This window comes from Lissotriton helveticus, chromosome 6 (assembly GCF_964261635.1).
Source record: "Lissotriton helveticus chromosome 6, aLisHel1.1, whole genome shotgun sequence".
NCBI lineage: Eukaryota > Metazoa > Chordata > Amphibia > Caudata > Salamandridae > Lissotriton > Lissotriton helveticus.
The window spans coordinates 488,665,976-488,684,735 of record NC_136067.1 but is presented as its reverse complement, the minus strand read 5'-3'; the positions used below and the strand labels follow the sequence as shown (position 1 = coordinate 488,684,735).

Below are 18,760 nucleotides of genomic sequence, written 5' to 3'. Positions count from 1 at the left end.
TTAGAGGTGGGAGCCCCTAGGCTTCTCCCTGAATGTATGAAGCCGCAAAGATTGTAAGGTGCTATCCCCCCATATCCTTATTGAATTTCGAGCCGAAATTGCTAGTAAAGGTCCTGGCCGAATGCCTTCGCACTTGTATTCTGGACCTGGTACATCCAGATCAATCGGACTTTATGCCACAACGCTCTACCAGGCACAATATCAGATGTGCCCACATTGCGTAGCCGAGGTCCACCGCCTGGGACGCCCCGTAGCTGTCCTACTAGCAGATATCGATAAGGCGTTTGACTCACTGAGCTGGACCTATCTTTTTAAACTCCTAGAAGCGGTTAACCTAGGGCCCCGTTTTCGTGCCTATGTAAAATTGTTATATACAGATCTATAGAGCCATTGGCAATGTGGGTGCGCCTAGATGCGGTCTTCCGAGGGTTGGATTGATCGCCTGAATGCTCAGACAGGATAGGTTATATGCCAACGACGCGTTATTCTTCATCGCCGACCCTTGGGTCACCGGGCCGAGGGTGCTCCAGATTTTGCGGGTCTTCGGAGAGGCAACTGGACTGTGTGCCAACCTGTCCAAATCTGTTCTTTTCCCCTTATGTGGTGAGCGGAGGAATCAAGCTTGGGCCTCACAGCTGATCGTTGCGGAAGAGGGTTTCAAGTATCTAGGTGTTCATATCACCAGAAGTCCCACTATAGCGTGGCCGCGCAATATAGTCCCCTTGCTGCCGGCGGTGCGTGAGGAAACAACTGTGTCGTCGCACCTCTCCTTATCACTGAATGGTCGGTCCGCCCTTTTTAAAATGGTGTCCTTGCCACGCTTGCTTTATAGGCTACAGAATTATCCACATCCCATTCCCCCGTCATGGTTTCTTGAGGGGAGGGGCTGGCAGGGTAGCCCTTGCGACGTGTATTCAATCCACATACTGCAGCGGGATTGCGGCAGCGGCGTTCGGGCGTACTATTGGGCATCTCAGCTCTTGGTAATTAATGAATGGTGGTATAACTCTCAAGTTGATCCATCCTATGCAGTAGAAAGGCCTTCCTAGCGGAATACCCGCTGCTTAATCTCCTATACAGTAATTCGTTCTTAGAGGTGCTCCCCCCGGCCTGCCAAACAGTGATTTAGATCTGGAGACATGTGTCCAGGTCCATGGGTTGGTGGGGCATGCTGACAGGCATTACTCCCCTTTGGCAGGGTACACACCTCCGACCCGTTTCGACCCTGACGGGGTTTCGTAAATGGGATGATATAGGGATATCTACACTCGGAGACGTAATGCGGGCACCCACACTTAAATCCTTCTAGCGGCTGCAGGAGGAGTTTGACCTACACAAATCTCAGTTCCACAAGTATCTACAGCTCCGCCATGCTCGGTTTCCTCTGATTAAACCCCTCCAGTCACTACCTGAATTTCACCCCATGGAGGGTAGACTACTAATGGGCGATCTATGGGCACATAAAATCCGCCAAATTTATCAGACCCTGACCACACACTCCAAAACAAACATACATCGGACCCGGAAGGCGTGGGACTCACCGGCACTGACCGACGACGACTGGACTGAGGCCCTAGCCAGCCCCAGGTATTCTGCTGTCTCCACTAGGTACCGGCTGATCCAGTTCAAGTACCTCCACAGAATTTATTATACTCCTTCGCCTCTGGAAGATGGGGGCTATTCAGTCCCCCACCTGCCTCTGTTGTAACTCCGATGAAGGTCGTTCCTTCACACTGTCTGGGGTTGCGGAGCATTGCAACACTTTTGGTCGGGTGTGCTGTCTTGCTTTAAGCAGGTGCTGGCGTGGGGCATCCCGCAGACCCTAAACTGACATTTCTCCATAGCACAGAAGATATCGGGGGGAACCGATACAAGAGACACCTATTCCTAGGCCTCACCTTAGCCAAGTAAGACATTGCACAGCATTGGAAGGCCTCCTTTCCCCCCGGGGTGGCAGCATGGAAAACGGCCTTAGATAAATGTATGTCGGCCGAAGTCGTGGTGTTTCAGGCATGGGGTTGTCCACAAAAACATGGGAAGATCTGGGCCAGGTGGGCAAAATACGGGGCATCGACCTGTCCCTCCTTACGTAACCAGCAAATCAGGACCCTCTCGAATGATTGGTTATCACTGACTCGCCAATCTAATGCGTTAGCTTGCCAATGATGCGGAACTAACCTCCTTATTGTACATATACGTATCCCTTCTCAAGGGATGTGTGGTGCAGGGTTGGGGGGAGGGGTGGGATGTTAGGTCTGATGTTCTGCAGACCTCTTGGAGAGGATATTTCCAGTACCTATTGTTTCTATTATTCGTCTTGTGCCTATATGCCGCCTACTGGGTTTCGCCCATTTGGTACTACAAAATAAATAAAACTTGTTGTTTTAAAAAAGAAAAAAGATTGTATGGTGCCCGTAGGGCCTAGTGTTGGGCAATGCTGTTCTCACGCCTTCTCTCCCCTCCTCCTGTCTCCTCCTCCTGCGCTGCTCTCCGGGATCCTGACCTGCCTCTAGAATTTTTGTAAAACTAAGTGTGATGTATGTGCCAATCTCAATGCATGTTCCAGCAGGTCTGTGGTCTACCAACTGAATAGTGAGTGTGACCGAAGACATGGAAAGCGTGCACACCTTCTCCAAAGAGGTGAGTTATCTCGCCATCATTTGCCCGTGTGCTTTTTCTGCAGAGAGAAGATCCCAGCACCTGATTAGACATATGGTAGTCTGCAAACCAATGCATACCTAAGAGTGATAGCTTCCCCGGTTGCTGTGATGAAGCATGCCTGACAGAAAACTGCACTTTGCCAGTTTGACGCAAATTTTGCGAGTGGGCAGTTTGATTCAACTCAACCACCACAGGATTGGATAGAGCTGACCTTTTTGGCCTATCCAGCATTCATCTTTTACTTCAAGGTGCCCTAAACACCTTTGCAGAGAAAGGAGAGTAGCAGTGGCAGAATGATGTCTCCCTTTGAGGGCGAGGACCATATCCCTATGACAGAAGAGAACATATTGCTGTTGTTGCTTCTGAAGAAGAGGAGACGTACTCCCCTGTGAGTAGAGAACCTGCCTTATTCAGTCTGTGCCCAGGTTCAGCGTCCCAGAAACAAGGGTGAAATGAGGACACATCATTCCAAGGTCAGAAGTCTCTGGGCACACCAACCCTCTGCTGTTCTGAGCTCTACAGGGCAGAGAGGGGCTATAGCTATATGTATGGACCGACCTTCTGGTTAGTAGGATGGCACATAGTATTTTATCCAGTGCAGTGCAGATATCCCAATCTATTCCTTTTTCCTCACTAGGGATCCACATTTTTCCTTGTTTACTCCATCAGTTCAGCATGAATGTGTTACATTTGTGGGGTCCATCCTCGTACTTTGTGGCTCGTGCCTAGTTTAATATCCAGGAATGAGGCTTTTAAGTGTGCATATAACAACCCTAACAGTCTGTCCATAGATGGGTTTCTGTCTATGGATTGAGCTGGACTCCACCTTGAGTTCCGAAGCAGACTACCTCAGTTCCAGGAAGGTCTTTCTTCAGGGCTATGTTTTGGACATCACTGTTCAAACAGGCCTTTCCACCTTCCGAGATATGTGGCACCTGCAGATAATGAGTCAACCCATCATCCGAGAGAGACCCAGCGTCTTTGCCTTTCCACCAGTTAGGATTGATTCTCCCATACTCCCTCTGTTTGCACTGGCCAATCATTTTTGGGGCCTGTTGATCTTTCTCTCAGTAATAAACTCACCTAGAGTGGTCAATGAATTAGAGGGAAACGTGAAAGCCATACTTCGAAGATCGCAGGAGAGATCTTAATGTCTGTACCTTGTCTTTTGTATCTTAGAATGAAACAAAAAACCTTAAAGAAAGATCATCCTAATTCACCTTCCTTAAAGATTTTTCTTCTGGCTAGCAGTGAGATTGAGAGCAGTGATCAATTGTACATTTCCCTTTTATTCCATATTGTGCAGTGTTGTGTTTGTGTGCTTTGTATTTCATCTGAACTATTTATACTGTAAATATATTTTATAAATGAATTCTTACTAGACGTTATCTCTAAACACAGCCCTTATCTCAACAATAATAGGTTATTGTTCTTTAGATTACTTTGTTGAACTGCACCCTGACGCACTTAACTGAATATTTCTTCAGGGAAGACTTTGGCTCCCTGCCCACATCTATCCAGAGAGCCAAGGACTCAGTAGTAACCCCTATTTTCTGTTGTGAGCTGTGTACTTTGAGTGCTGCTTTCTAGGATCCCTAAGATCATTTAGAAAACTCTGTGGCCCATATAATTTCTTTCACTAGCAACTCTGGTCTCAGAGTAACACAGATAAGGTAGCTCAGCTTTTCTCTAGTTTTGTGCCTACGATGGGTTTATTTGTTGTATGAAAGGATGTTTGATGCATTAATGAATTACTAGATTCTGTCATGGTACCTTTGACCACAAGGTTAGGACCTTGTGTCAACATTTTGTAATCAAATTTGAGTCCAAAACTTGCACAGTTATCTTTGCGATGAATGGCATTGCCACTATCAAAAGTAAAGTAATGAAACAAATATTGTTCACATCCACAGATGAGGTTTTGCTGTTTCAACAAGTGCCGATGGTTGAAATAGATGGAATGAGGCTGGTGCAAAGCAGAGCAATACTTAACTACATTGCAGCAAAGTACAACCTATATGGGAATGACCTGAAAGAAAGAGCACTGTAAGTCAATATCATCATTACATTGTTATCCGTAAAGCTCGTCCTTCCAAACATATGAAAACATGCTAGAGTAGGTTATAACTTAGAAATTGAAATAGGAACTCTCTGTTTCTCAATGGCAACTTTCTGCTTGTAGCTATAATAACAGTGTCCTGATTTGCAGTGAATGAAGCAATTGAGCACATTAATTAGAGGTGGGTGAGCCTTCAAATTAATAGGGAGAGCTGAACCGGGGCCGAGCCAAAGGGTCTGGCTCGGCTCTTAGAGCCCATGCATGAGCCGAGCCCTGAAAATGTTTACCATGTAAATCATACAGCAAACATCCTGTAAAATATGACAGTCTCTTCAAAATTAAAAAAAGTTTATTTCTTTCATATGTGGAAGTTTTGCTGGTAATACGTCACATTATAGCACCGCACGGATCAGTACTTATGAAAAGTGATAATTTTTAAACCTAAACCAATAGACGCACAACAGATATCATGTAAACCCTGTACCTGGGCTAGATTATTATAGAGCAACATTATTGTCTAGTAACTGAAACACAATAGGTTTTCGCACAACTGATATTCTGAACTCACATATTGGAAAGTGCTTTCATACGGGATAAAGTTATGTTATGTTAAGTATGCTTACATAGCGCATGGCTATCCCAGCAACAGGGCGTCCCAGCGCTTGCAGACAGGCCAGATGGCAGAGTACAGCAGGAGAAATGAGGTGACCATTTAACCGGCACCCGGAGTGCTGGTCGTCCTAAATGGAGGAGAACAGCCAGATTTTAATTTGTTTCCGGAAGAGCCGATGGTCCTGTGTGGCGCGTACCTCTGGGGGGGGAGGGAGTTCCAGAGCATCGGGGCCATGGACTTAAAGAATCGACCACCTGCTCTGCTCTTGCGTACCCTAATGATAATGAAGAAAAATGAGTTTTTGTGAAATAAAACATTTGCCCAAGATCACACAATTGAAGTGAGGAAGCCTCGATTCATCCAGGGTTTCTGGTTTCTCTTTGCACAAATCAGACTCTAAGCAGGTATCTATGTGTCTCTCCTTTTTTTGTTATCACTTAGTTTTAACCGCTTTGTGCCTTTTTTTGTGTAGTGCAATCCGTACCTGGAGGTATTGGATAATTTTACATGTGCACCAGTTACATTATAAATGATCACTTACACTTTCTTATGGGCAAAAAGCCCTCAAACACCATCAAAGCTCTGAGAGAAGGGATTTAACCCTGGACTTGTCGCTACCCGACTCCGCTAAAAGACACTCTTTTTCGGACTTTCCTGTTGAAAGTTACCACCGAAATACCAGTATATACAGCATGTTTACAGTAATAATACATACACGACTATAGGAGCCTTGAGAAAGCCCTAGGCCAAATGACCACCAGAGGGCGAAACACATGTCGGCTGTTGAACATCCATAACCAACATTTGTTATATCTTGGAGTTTGATAAAAAAATGGAGTCGTGAACTAATAGAAGAATAAAAGTACAAAACATAAACGAACCAGGACTCAAAGAATCCTTATATAATATATCAAAATGCTGGAACAATATATGAAATATCTGCAAATAAATTAGGAGCACACACTCAATTGAGTCTATAAATTAGTTTGCGCCTGGACTATGTGACATGCCGTTAATTAACTGTAGGTGATACAGAATGCTGCTGCTTAGATTCTTTACAAAATCCCTAGCATTGCACTGGCTGCCAATGCAAAAAAATAATTCAGTTCAAAGCACTGCCTTGTTAATCGTTCCCTCAACAAAAAGGCCTCCAGCTCATGCAGCGCCTACTGACCTCTCACAGGCCAAAAAGAACCTTCAGGTCAAAGGGTCACAATCTACTGCTTGTTCCTAGGATTGAAAGATGTGGTGGGAGTTCCTTTGCATACCTGGCACCTAAGCTGTGGAATGCCCTCCCAACGCATCTGATATTGGAAAAAACAGAAGCTAAGTTCAGAAAAAAACCTTAAAACCCATTTATTTTAGCCCAATTCTAGTTACACAGGGTAGTAGAGCAGTGGTTGCTGCCAGTGCTGGGAGGCCACTGGGTAGCATGCGTTATATAGATCTCGGTGAACAGAATCAGAGACGTTTTAAGGCATGGGCAAAGTGATCTCTGGCCCAGGGCCCCAGCCTTTCAGGGGGCCCCTTGATAGAGCCAGCTATGTTCTGTGGAGAGTCTTGCCCTGATGAATAATTTTAACAGATTGTTGTGAATAGCGTTTTTCTATCATTTGTTTTTAATGTGTGAGAGTCTATTACAAAATTTTGCAGACACAATTTGTTTGTTTCATGCAACATCCACATAAAGTTTATTTTAGATCAGTACTGGACCTCACATATGAGAAATGGAAGGGTGTTACAGAGATTATTTGCAGTAATATTAGTGAGCTGCTGCTGCTGCTGTTTTACAATACTAAAAACACACATCACTATCCCTGAATTTCAGATGTACACACATTTAGAATTTGACCAAAGAGAGCATGAAAGAGCTGAAACTGGATCATAAAATCAATACATTTGGCCCAGGGCCCCCAAAATCCTTAAAACATCCCTGAAAAATAGAATGGAATCCAAGGTGCTCATAATATTTTGAATTGTATTAATATTCTACATTTGGTTTTCTCTGAAAATAATTCAAACATGTTACTTCTGGATGACATATTAGCTGTTCAAATTAAAGACACTTTAAAGACAGATAGATGTAAGGAGACATTGCGCCATAGTGACATTGAATACAGTGGCGTTAGCGGAAGGTGTTACTTTCGTAAGACATCATAGTTGCTAAAGTTTCACTCAAAAAATACTTGAATAATTTTTAGGGAGCAGGCAAGGGGGCAGAATTGGGATTGGTCCCAGCTTCCACAGGAATGGAGGTGTTTTACAATTTTGGGATTAAGATGCGCAAAAGGGAAATACATCTACCTGTCACAAAGTCGAGCTAGCACTTCCGGGGACTGTACAGTAATCTACCAATACTAGTTTTCTTTCCTGGCAACAAAGAATAACAAACCGGATACGCGTTCAGGTGGCTTATTTATTTGTTTGCCCTGTTTTCAAAATTAAATCAGTGCCCCTTCACCACAGTTCCCCTTATTTTCAGACAATTAAACTGCAGCGTGAGAGGATTGCTAATTCATAGGTGTGTTTATTGCACACTAGGGGTTAGCACTTCCTACATATAAATCTTTTCAGTCAGTCATACTAGGTTTTATTCTGGATTACAGTGTGCTCTATATTATTATGGATGGCGACTTCAATTTGAATTTAATGATTTCCCCCAGTGATAATGTTTCGGGTGAGGGTCAAGATGCTGGCTAGTAATTGCTCGCCGTGTATCAGCTGCTCAGGCACTGGCAGTCAGGTATCCGTGGAGGTCTCCGACCCCGCATTCAGGTAACGCGGTACGTTTGACCGCGCCTCAGTGGTTCGCAGTTATCCCACAAGACACCCCAAGTTTCCAGGTACGCGGTACCATTGACCGCTATTTTTTCCACCACAGCAGAGGCCTTACAGATTAGACGATATCCCACAAGACCCCCCAGGTTTCCAGGTACGCGGTACCAATGACCATTATTTCAACCACAGCCGAGGCTTTACAGACCCCCCCTGTCTCCAGATCTGTTACATTTCCTATTTTGAACAGAGCGCCTGTACCCTCAAGCGTCCCAGTGCTTTGTGACACATGAATTTGCCCGCTCACCACTTCCCGCCCCCTCCCCTCCCCCCTGAAGAAGACCCACCTGTAAGGGACACCAACCCTACATAACTCGGGTCGAAACGTAGACCACTACCTTACTGCCACCTTCTTTATACAAGTGTGATGTGTAACACTGTTTCCATTGAAGTATGGTTTTGCTAATGAAATGCATTTTATTATACATTCTCATCTGGCTCCTCGGCGAAGCCAGCAGTAAATTATGCTCCGCATACCAAGACTGTATGTTTGACTTTGTCACATCCTTTCATCTTCACCAACTCCCAACACTTCACTACCTTTCCCCTTTTCTGGGCACAAAAAAACGATTTATAACACTATGTGATTAAATAACATGGTGTTTTCAAATGACATGATGGAGTATTTTGTATTTTCTTAATTTGTTCCTTGTTCTGGGACCCCTTTTCCATAATAATTGACACCTAGGTCCCAGCGACACTTTGGGTCGACCCTCCCTTTTGTACTACAGGGATCTGGGCCAGCAGGTTAAAGGATGCTAGAAGGGTTGAAGCAATTAAACCGTAGAGTTGTGGATGGGTGGGTTCTAGCACAGAGACAGTGTGTCGACCGATGGAGAGCACCAGTCACCAGACTCCTGGGATTAAAACGTCCGCCAGTATTTATACAGATCCCCACTGCCGGAGGTCATCTGCTTCCCTGTAAAATTTGACTTTGACAAACATAGTGATTTACCTCTTAACATAATTTAAGAAATACTTCCTGTAATTAGAAACAGTTCCACGGTAGGAAGTAAAATGCTTAATAATTCAGCCTTGCACAAGGAAATATGGTAAGCAATGTGTGGGGACAGCAATTGTCGCAAAGCATAAACATCTAGTTTGCATTGTTCCAGGGTCAACACCTGATGAAAAATGACCTGCACAGTTATTCTTAGTGTTGAGAAGAGGAGAACTCTTGGCCCTCTCTGCTGTCTTTGACACAGTTGACCATGACACTCTGAAACAAAGACTCTATGAAGCCGGCATAGAGGGAACTACCTAGACTGGATCGCATCCAACCTTCGAAACAGAACTAATGTCATCCATACCCCACCTTTCTCATCTAAACCATACTCCACAAAAGCAGGGGTCCCTCAAGGGTCCATCAGCTCGCCCATGCTTTTCAACATCTACATGAAGCCATTACCGGTACTGATCAATCCATTTCACCTCACATGCTATAACTATGCAGATGACACGCAAATACTCCTTCAATTGGAATGCCCCGAAGACATTGAAAAATCCCCAGTTTTCAGTTGTCTCCGAGCCGTAGATCAGTGGATGAATGGAGCCATCTCAAAATGAATGCTTCAAAAACGGCAAAAACGGAAATACTGCCATGTGGTGATTAGAAACATTACGACCCGCTTGCCGCCTGGCTTGATTAACTGGGATTACCACATAAAGTATCGAATGAAGTAAGAAACCTAGGAATGACCATGGACTCCAAGCTGTCGATGAATGCCCAAGTGGACAAAGTAGCAAGATCAAGCTTTGTCACTATAAAAACGCTGCGGCGAATTTTCCATCATTTGGAATTTCCACACACGGTCCAAGCTACCATCTCCATTGTTCTGTCCAAACTCGATTACGCCAATAGCCTCTACCACGGATCATCTTTAACGACCATGAAAAGATTACAACAGATTCTGAACTCGGCTGCCAGACTACTCTTGCATATCAAACCGCCAGACCACATCTCCCCTGCCTTGAAAGCCCTGCATTGGTTACCGGTTGCCAGAAGATCCACGTTCAAGCTACTTTGTATCACCCACAAAGCAATACATGGAATGGGACCGCTCTTCATCAGGAATAAAATCACCAAACACATTCAACAAAGGAACCTATGCTCTAAAGGGGCATCTCGCCTCAAAATCCCAAGATACAAGAAAATAACCATGGGTGGCACATCCTTCTCTGTTCAGCAGCCAAACTATGGAACTCTTCACCCCCAACATAAGCTCTACAGACAACCACCTTATCCTCAGAAAACTACTCAGGAATTGGCTCTTCCCCACATAAGAACCATAAGTAAACAGAAATTTACAGCATATTCCTCTGTATATAAAAATGTATTTTCACTATAGATATGTACCTACCCTTGTGTATTACTTTGTATAAACATGTAGAATAATTATGTTGTTGTAAATAAATAAATAAAAATCATCTTTGGTCTACATATACTTACTTCCATTGTGCATCTATGTACCTTCCATGTACTTGGATCTGTGTCTGTTACCTTTCTCCAGAAAAAGCATATCCAATGCACTACCCTATTTCTCATCCTGTACCCCTATGAATATCTTTAACCTATATATACTTAACTCCTTTATTCATCTATATACTTTCAATGTACTTATGGAGCTATATTTTTATCACTTTCTTCTAATTTAGCATTTCAAATTCACTACCCTATTTCTAAGCCTATACATCTCTCAATATATCCTATGGCCCAACCTTCTGACTCATCTCAACCTTCTTTCTCTACTCTTTCCAATGCAATACCCTATCTCTCACACTATACATCTATCAATACCCTCTACATCCACTCTTTCATTTATCCCAAACCCCATACCACTACTATGATCCCCAAAATAACCCTTTCTAGACTCTCTCCTACTCTACCCCTCCTTGCATCATCTGACACCTCTTTTTACTATACCAATCCCCCAAAGCAAACCTTTATAAACTCTTCCCTCTGACGCTTCCCCTCAAAACCCCTTTTTACTCATCCAAAAGCCTCCTCCTACTGCTACGACCTCAAATAAAAATATATATATGTCTCACTCTTCTGTCCCTACATTATCATTTCAATCAAAATAACAGACTAACATGTTCACTTCTTAATTTCCATATAGCATTTCAATATCCCATCAGGGTTACAAGAGCAATATAAATGCAAACCTTTTTCCCTTTTCTACCCCTTCTCAATCCAAATAACTAACTAACATATCCATCACTCAAATTACTTTCATGTTTCGCCATACTAATTGAAACAGTAATCCTTATGGTTTCTAGAGTAGCGTTCTACTCGCCAATAAAGTGCTTCAAACCCCATCAAGGGGTAGCAAGCGCTGTATAAACACAAACCTCTTTCCCTCTTCTATCCCACAACCTACCCTTCTCTATCCAAATAACTGAATAACATATCCACCACTCAAATTACTTCATACTTCGCTATACTAATTTTCAAATCTAATTCTTCATGGGTTCCGGAGTAGCGTCCTATTCGCCAGAAAAGCGCTTCAACACCCATTAGGGGTAACAGGTGCTACATGAATCCATACCTTTCTTCCCTTTTATCCCTCCGCTATCCTTCTCACTCCAAATAACTGACTAATATCCACCACTCAATTACTTTCATATTTCACCATACTAATTCAGCACTAATCCTTTATGGGTTTCCGGAGTAGCGTGCTTCAACACCCCATCGGGGGTAACGCGCGCTATATAAATACAAACCTTTTCTTTTTTTCCTCTTCTATCCTTCTATCCTTCCGAATCCAAATAACTGACTAACCTATCCACCACTTAAAATTTACTTGCATGTTTCACTATACTAATTCAACACTAATCCTCTAAGGGTCCCGGAGTAGCGTGCTACTCGCTGAAAAAGCACTTTGACGCCTCATCAGGGGTATTAAGTACTATATAAATGCAATTACAATTACATGCATTTATTTTTTTACTCACGTCATCGGCACTATGCTGTTTTTCATGTATCTTCCATAATTATATATTTTTATCGCAGCTGTTGTTTCAATGTACATGATAAAACAGAAAATTACCTTGCCCCTGATGGAGCGAGATAGAAAACTAAATTTTGTTTAAACTCGCGAAGTCACATTTCCATAACATGAATAATAATATTAATGATTTGTGATTTGTCATGCTAATACAACTTAGATTAAACTTTACACATGGGGGGACTAACATGTGTGCTCATAAACGTGCATAATTGTTGCATCTTTTTGTTTGTGCAAAATAATAAAATAATTTATTGTTTTCGTTTTTGTCATAACTAACTGCTGCAAACTTAAAAGAAGCATGTGCTTGTTTTGCTTTTCCTTGTCTATGTGATGTCAATTCTACTATTCTAGGTGCATTTAAGTCTCATGGAAAAACGGAGACTGGTAGATATAAACGCTGCTTTATTTGTTTGCAATGGCTAGGTAACATTTTGATTAATCGGGTGGGTTAATTATTTAGTAAATCCTGGGGTGGATACAGAATCTACATTATTTCTTACATTAATACTTTTCTTGTGTTTGTTTTATATTAGAAAACATAAGTTGTCTGCTTTTGGGCCTTGTCTGCCCGAACTACAATATGCTGAATTTTACTTCTGCAAAAGTGCTGAGACGCCCATTCTGAAATAAATTATTCGTCAAAAGCTGCGTTCACAAAGCAAAAACTAACGTGCTATCGTCATTCTGTCGGACATGGCCAAGGTCGAAAAAGAACATTTTGTCAGTCCTTAACTTGGCATCCGCGGAAGTCAATTGGAAGTCAATGGACGCTGCGAGAATGACTTTATACAATTGTTGCAATCCAAGGAAGCTCCTGGTTGCACTCGGAAGGGACAATGGTCTCTAAGAAAAGTGACTTAATGGAAGTTTTGAAAAGTGGGTGACATGTCACTTGTCACTCTCAGCCAATGGGACGTCGAAGATTTCTGAAAACTTTCCTTTGCGTAGTTTAGTTAGCGTAGAAAGGTATAAAAAGTCATGTCCCTAGGGATGGGCTGGCTGCTACTTTCTGACTTTCGGATGAGGGTGAAGTGCTGACGGACTTTGCGTGGAACACGTAAGAATCCTCAAATGAGCTTTACTTTAAATTCTATCTATTTAGCTTAGTTAGGGAATTAGGTTTTAGAAATGCTAAACTTTACACATTTACTTTAATTTTGTTTCACTTGCTTAAATTGTATTTTACTCACGTTTCTTTACAAACATGCTTGCTTTATTGCTAATAAAATTTATTTATAAAACTATCAACTTATATACCATAATTTAGTAAATAAAATCTTACTTTTGACAAACAAGCTGGTCTTGGTTATTCAGGAGTGTAGGTTACTATTAGCTAGATCACGTCGCCAATGGTGGTCGTTTAAATGGTCAAGTTTTATTCTAATGACAATATTCTTTACGCAGATGTATAAAATTGTATATAATTTGTAGATAATGTGAATATAGATTTAATCTGACCACCTGATTCAGTAGGCCCAAAATATGTCAGGTTTATAAATGGGTCCAAAATTTAGTATAGAATTTTGTTTATAGGTTATGAAGTTGGGTAGCGTTGTTTATGATATATTTTCTATAGGCCGCTGGATCAATTCTCTGGTAGCAGAAATTGATGGTTGCTAAGGGTAACCAAGGTAATATGTTGGTTGCTAAGAGTTACTAAAGTGTTATGGTATGGAAATAGGATCGATGTTTTAACACATGTTGAGTTCATTTTTCGTGCTATCTGTAAGCTATACCGGTATAGATTGTGTGGCGAGAAATTAGTCACGCAAGCCATCTGTTCTGTTTGTAGTGATATCGCCGAGTATCACAAGAGGTATCGCCGTGTACCATAGTGTTGTCGCCGAGCAGCACAGTTTTAGGGCTAGGTCTGAATCTTGTAAAGTGAGGGTTTTCTAAGAAATTAAAGCAGCATGAGAATAGGGACAAAGCGCCTTCCATAAAACTCACTGTGATAAGAGTATTAGTTATATCCGAGCTCGAGTGAAGGGTAAATTAGCGTCGGTGCATGATTATCTATAAACAGGTTAGAGTCCTGTACGGGTACATGTTTCATATCTATAAACAGGTGAGAGCCCTGTACGGATAACGTCGTTATTTTGCTAACGGTGCATGATCTCTATAAACAGGTGAGAGTCCTGTACGGATTTCATGTGTGTTTGAAATTAGGGAATTTTCAGTGTGAAAGTGCGAGTTTGATTTGTATTTTATGTTCAAGTGGAACTCTTAGAACTTTCACTTCGCGGTGGGTTCAGAGCAAAGCGAGTTCATAATTATATGTGTTAGAAGGGTGGGGTAAGGGTTACTCTACTGACAATTGAATATTATCCTTAGTGTGAATAGCGCCGTCTATTCCGAAGTGTGGATACTTGAATGTATGTAAACTATCCTAAATAGTGAAACGAACAGATGTTGTCCTTATAGTCATTGTTAAGAATTAATTTACACTGAAAAGTGTCCTTAAAATGGCGCTGTGAAAAGATTTTGAGAAGGAGGGGTAAGCGCCAGTAGTGAGAAACGAGAAACCGCAGCTGCTGTGTACGTCACAGAGCCGCGCTGGGATTGGGTGACCTACGTCACAAGCTATATTCTGATTGGCTCTTGGGTCTCTGATGACCTGTGAGCTGATTGGTCCTTCAGAAAAACCCCAATTTTATTGGTTGAGCAGAAAAGTGACGTAGCTCAACTGTCATTGGTTTGTTGGTGTGTTTCGCGCACGGATTGGTTGTTTTGCGGAACATCCCGGAAATATTTTACGAACGATTTTGTGAATTAGATTTAACTCTTAAAAAATGAGTTATCATTTTAAACATGTTGAGAAAAAGCCAACATTATTTCAGAAGTTTAAGAATTTATTTTCACCTGACAAGAAAATCGAAACGCGAGGTGGTAAACTACTTCATAAGTATAAAACACCTGCAGCGTATATGGAAGGTGAATATGGATATCATACTGTCTTATGGTTCGATAGTTGGAAACGCTATACTAAGAACGACGGTGTTTTAACTTGGCCTGATGATGGTTCATTTAATGTAAAAGTTTTAAGAAATTTACGAGAGAAAATGAATGCTCTTGTTCCGAAACCGAGACCAACTCAATTTGAAGCTTTAGTTGAGTGGGAAGACGAGATGTATCAATTACAAAGAGAAGCTAGTGGAATTAAAAGACCTTCTAAAAATCCACCTTGGAGAAGAGAAACTCATGAAGATAGATTACGAATGTGGAGACAGGGAAACATGAGTGAAGGATTGTATTTAATTCATGAAATGGTAATGGGTATTCCTACAGGGAAATCTATGGAAAGTGAATCTGAGGATGCAGTTATGGAAGAAATATATACAACTGCTAGAAAGAATCAGCCTTTGAGACCTCCTAGATCATGGTCTACTCCGGTGGTTTCTACTGAAACTTCACCGAGTGCACCTCCAATTAATGAAGCTCCTAAACTTTATCCAAATAATTGCGAAATCATTGAAACTCCTAGAAGACCAGAATTCGAGAACGCTCGAAATGAAGGTAGACATTTTACAATGGCTCCAAGAGCAAGAGAAGCTCCAAAGGATTATATAAGAGAGGCAAGAAATGTTGAAGATGTTGATTATAATGAATATTTAAGATCTAAAGAAGAATTAATAAAAAGAATGACAAAAGGCATGGAAGCTGTGACAGTTCCAGTAACAATTGGTCCTGTTCAGCCCGTATTTGACCAAAAGGAAACAAACAAAACTGGATTAACTATTCCTTTAAATACAGAAATTCAAAAGGCTGCTGAAAAATTTTATTCAGACTTATCTGAAATAAACTCTTCTAAATCGAGAATGCCTGATTTAACCTTTAATGAGGATTTATCTCCAAAAACACCAATGGGTGCTATATCAGATATAGGGAGTCCTGAAGTCAGGGTAACCACACCAAAACTTGATGTGGCCAAATTAAAAGCGAATATCGAAGAATTAATAATTGGAACAATTGGTCCAGATAGTTTAAATTACTATCGAGATGATGAACTACTGTTCATTTGCAAAAGCATACAATGGAAAACAAAAAATAAATATGATCAACTAGAGGATCTAGCAGCAGAACTTGAAATCGATGTGAGTAAACAAAAGAATTTTGCGAAACATTACAGATTAGACTTTTCAGAAAGTGACATTGAGAGTTTGAACTCAATGGGAAGAATAGTTCATATTAAAGATTTGATTGTATATATCAAAAAGCTAGGAGAACTGAATAAATGGAGAGTAAAATGGACGAAAAAGAAGGAAGATGAAAGATTGGAAAAATTGTCAAAACAATTTCCAATGAGAGAAATTGCAGGTGGAGGATATGTTCATGTCCCTTGGTCGAGACAGGACATTCTGTTATTTACAAATGACTTTCCAAAATTGAGGGAGAAACCAGTTGAGTGGTACAGGCAAGTCGATAGATTCATCAAAGTGTCAAAAGTTCTGTGGATTGATTTAGATGGATTTTTTGATATTGTCGTTCCATCTGATCTTTGGACAGAATGTAAAATATCGATTAGTTGGCCAAAAACAGAACCTGAGCGAATTAAAGAAACAGGTGCTCCAAATCCACTTGTAATGGATTTTTATGAAAAAGTAATTGTTTGGATGAAAAACAAAATTCCACCCAAAGAAGTCGATTGGGTTAAAATAGAAAGGACAGAACAGGAAACAAAAGAATCAGTTCATTCTTTTTATGAAAGACTACTGTTAATCTTTAAACAATACAGTGGTTATGAAAAATTAGATGAAAAAGACATGAGCCATTTTGTCTATAGATTTGTTTATGGACTAAAACCTGAAATTGGAGAAATGATCAGAAATAGTATTGTCGGATGGCAATCACTATCCGTAGATGATATTCTAAGAAAAGCTAAGTATTGTAGCGATGAAATAGAAGTAAAACAGAAGAAGCTGAAGGAGAAAGCCATGTGGGCTCAGGTAAAGGTGGCTGAGCAACAGATTGCCAGCAGGGGTAATAAGAACACTAATTTTGTTCAAACTGGAAATACAAACCAGATACAAGGAAAGTTTAAAAGTAATAATTTCCCAAAGAAATTTAGCCCAAAGATTGAGGAGTTGAAACAAAGATTACCTTGTTTTAATTGTGGCGAAATCGGACATTGGAGAGACGAGTGTCCTCATCCTCCTAAAAACTTAAAGAATCCCTTATTGAATTCACAGATGCAGAATGGTGTTGACCTGCAGCGACAGCTACAGATGCAACAAGGGTTAAACGAATTAAATATTCAACGACAGTTACAGCAACAACAACAACAACAGGTGAATAATCGTCAAGACCAATTGCCACAACCACCTTTTCCGAATTGTGGGGGAGTTCAAAAATATAATCCTAACGTGGGATTTCAAGGAAGTGAACAGGTAATAAAACCACAAAAACAGCAAAAGCAGCAAAGGGTTCAAATGCAAAATGCTTCACAACAATTTTTATTAGCAGAAAGTCAAGACAGCGATTCTGATGATTATTGTTGACGGTGCCCGAGAGAGGAGGAAGAGTGTGTTGTTGGAGCCACTCTTGAGGTTGACCAGTCTGGTCCTTTTGTAAACGGGAAAGTTAATGATGTAGACATCACTTTTCTAGTGGACACTGGTGCTACCCGTTCTACTGTTAGATCAGTGGAAATTGAAAACCTACCTCTCTCTGGGGATACCATCCAAGTTGTCGGAGTAAGTAATCAACAAATTAAAACTGACTTAACTGATCCAGTACCAGTTGAAATTGGAAATTACAGAGACAAACACAGATTTGTGGTTTGTAATAGTAGTCCAGTGAATCTATTGGGCAGAGACATCCTATGTAAAATGAATTGTAGAATATATTGTTCTCCTGATGGAGTTGAGTTACAAACAATGGAGGAAGATGGTTTATACAGAATGACAATGATGATGATGGAAGCAGAAGAAACAAAATTGTTTCCTGCCTTTGAAGAAAAAGATTTACCTGAAGAACTCAAAGAAACAGTGAAATCTGAAATATGGGATTTTACTGGAAATGAGATGGGTCTGATGAAAAACGTAGATCCAGTAAAAATTACATTGAAACAGGGAATAGAATTTCCAAACATTCCACAATATAAAATGAAAACAGAAACAATTGAAGGTATTACACCTATAATTGAAAAATTAATCAAGCAAGGTGTATTAAAGGAAATGGAGAGTAGCTCTTGTAATTCACCAATTATGGGAGTTAAAAAGTCTAATGGAACATTTAGAATCGTACAAGATTTGAGAAAGATTAATCAAATTGTCGTTCCATGTTGTCCTGTGGTTCCAAATCCAGCAGTAATTTTATTTCAGATTCCACATGATGCTGAATGGTATACAGTCATTGACCTTTGCAATGCATTCTTTACTGTTCCATTACATCCAGACAGTTATGAAATCTTTGCTTTCAGATTCCAAGGTAAGACCCTCGGATGGTCAAGAATCCCTCAGGGCTATACAGAAAGTCCTTCAATCTTTAACGAACTGTTAAAAAGATCATTAGAAGACCTAGACTTACCTGGTAGGTCTACGCTAGTGCAGTATATTGATGATTTGTTAATAGCTGCAAAGA

General features: G+C 41.0%; 1 protein-coding gene across 1 annotated transcript in view; it reads left to right on the top strand.

Annotated features, from left to right (window-relative positions):
- The window catches only part of LOC144762697 (glutathione S-transferase-like), a 281,385-nt gene that overhangs the window by 169,974 nt on the left and 92,651 nt on the right, over positions 1-18,760 (top strand). The window contains exon 4 of the mRNA XM_078647939.1: positions 4,575-4,707. Coding sequence (XP_078504065.1) covers positions 4,575-4,707 — 133 coding nt within the window. The remainder of the gene's footprint in view (positions 1-4,574; positions 4,708-18,760) is intronic.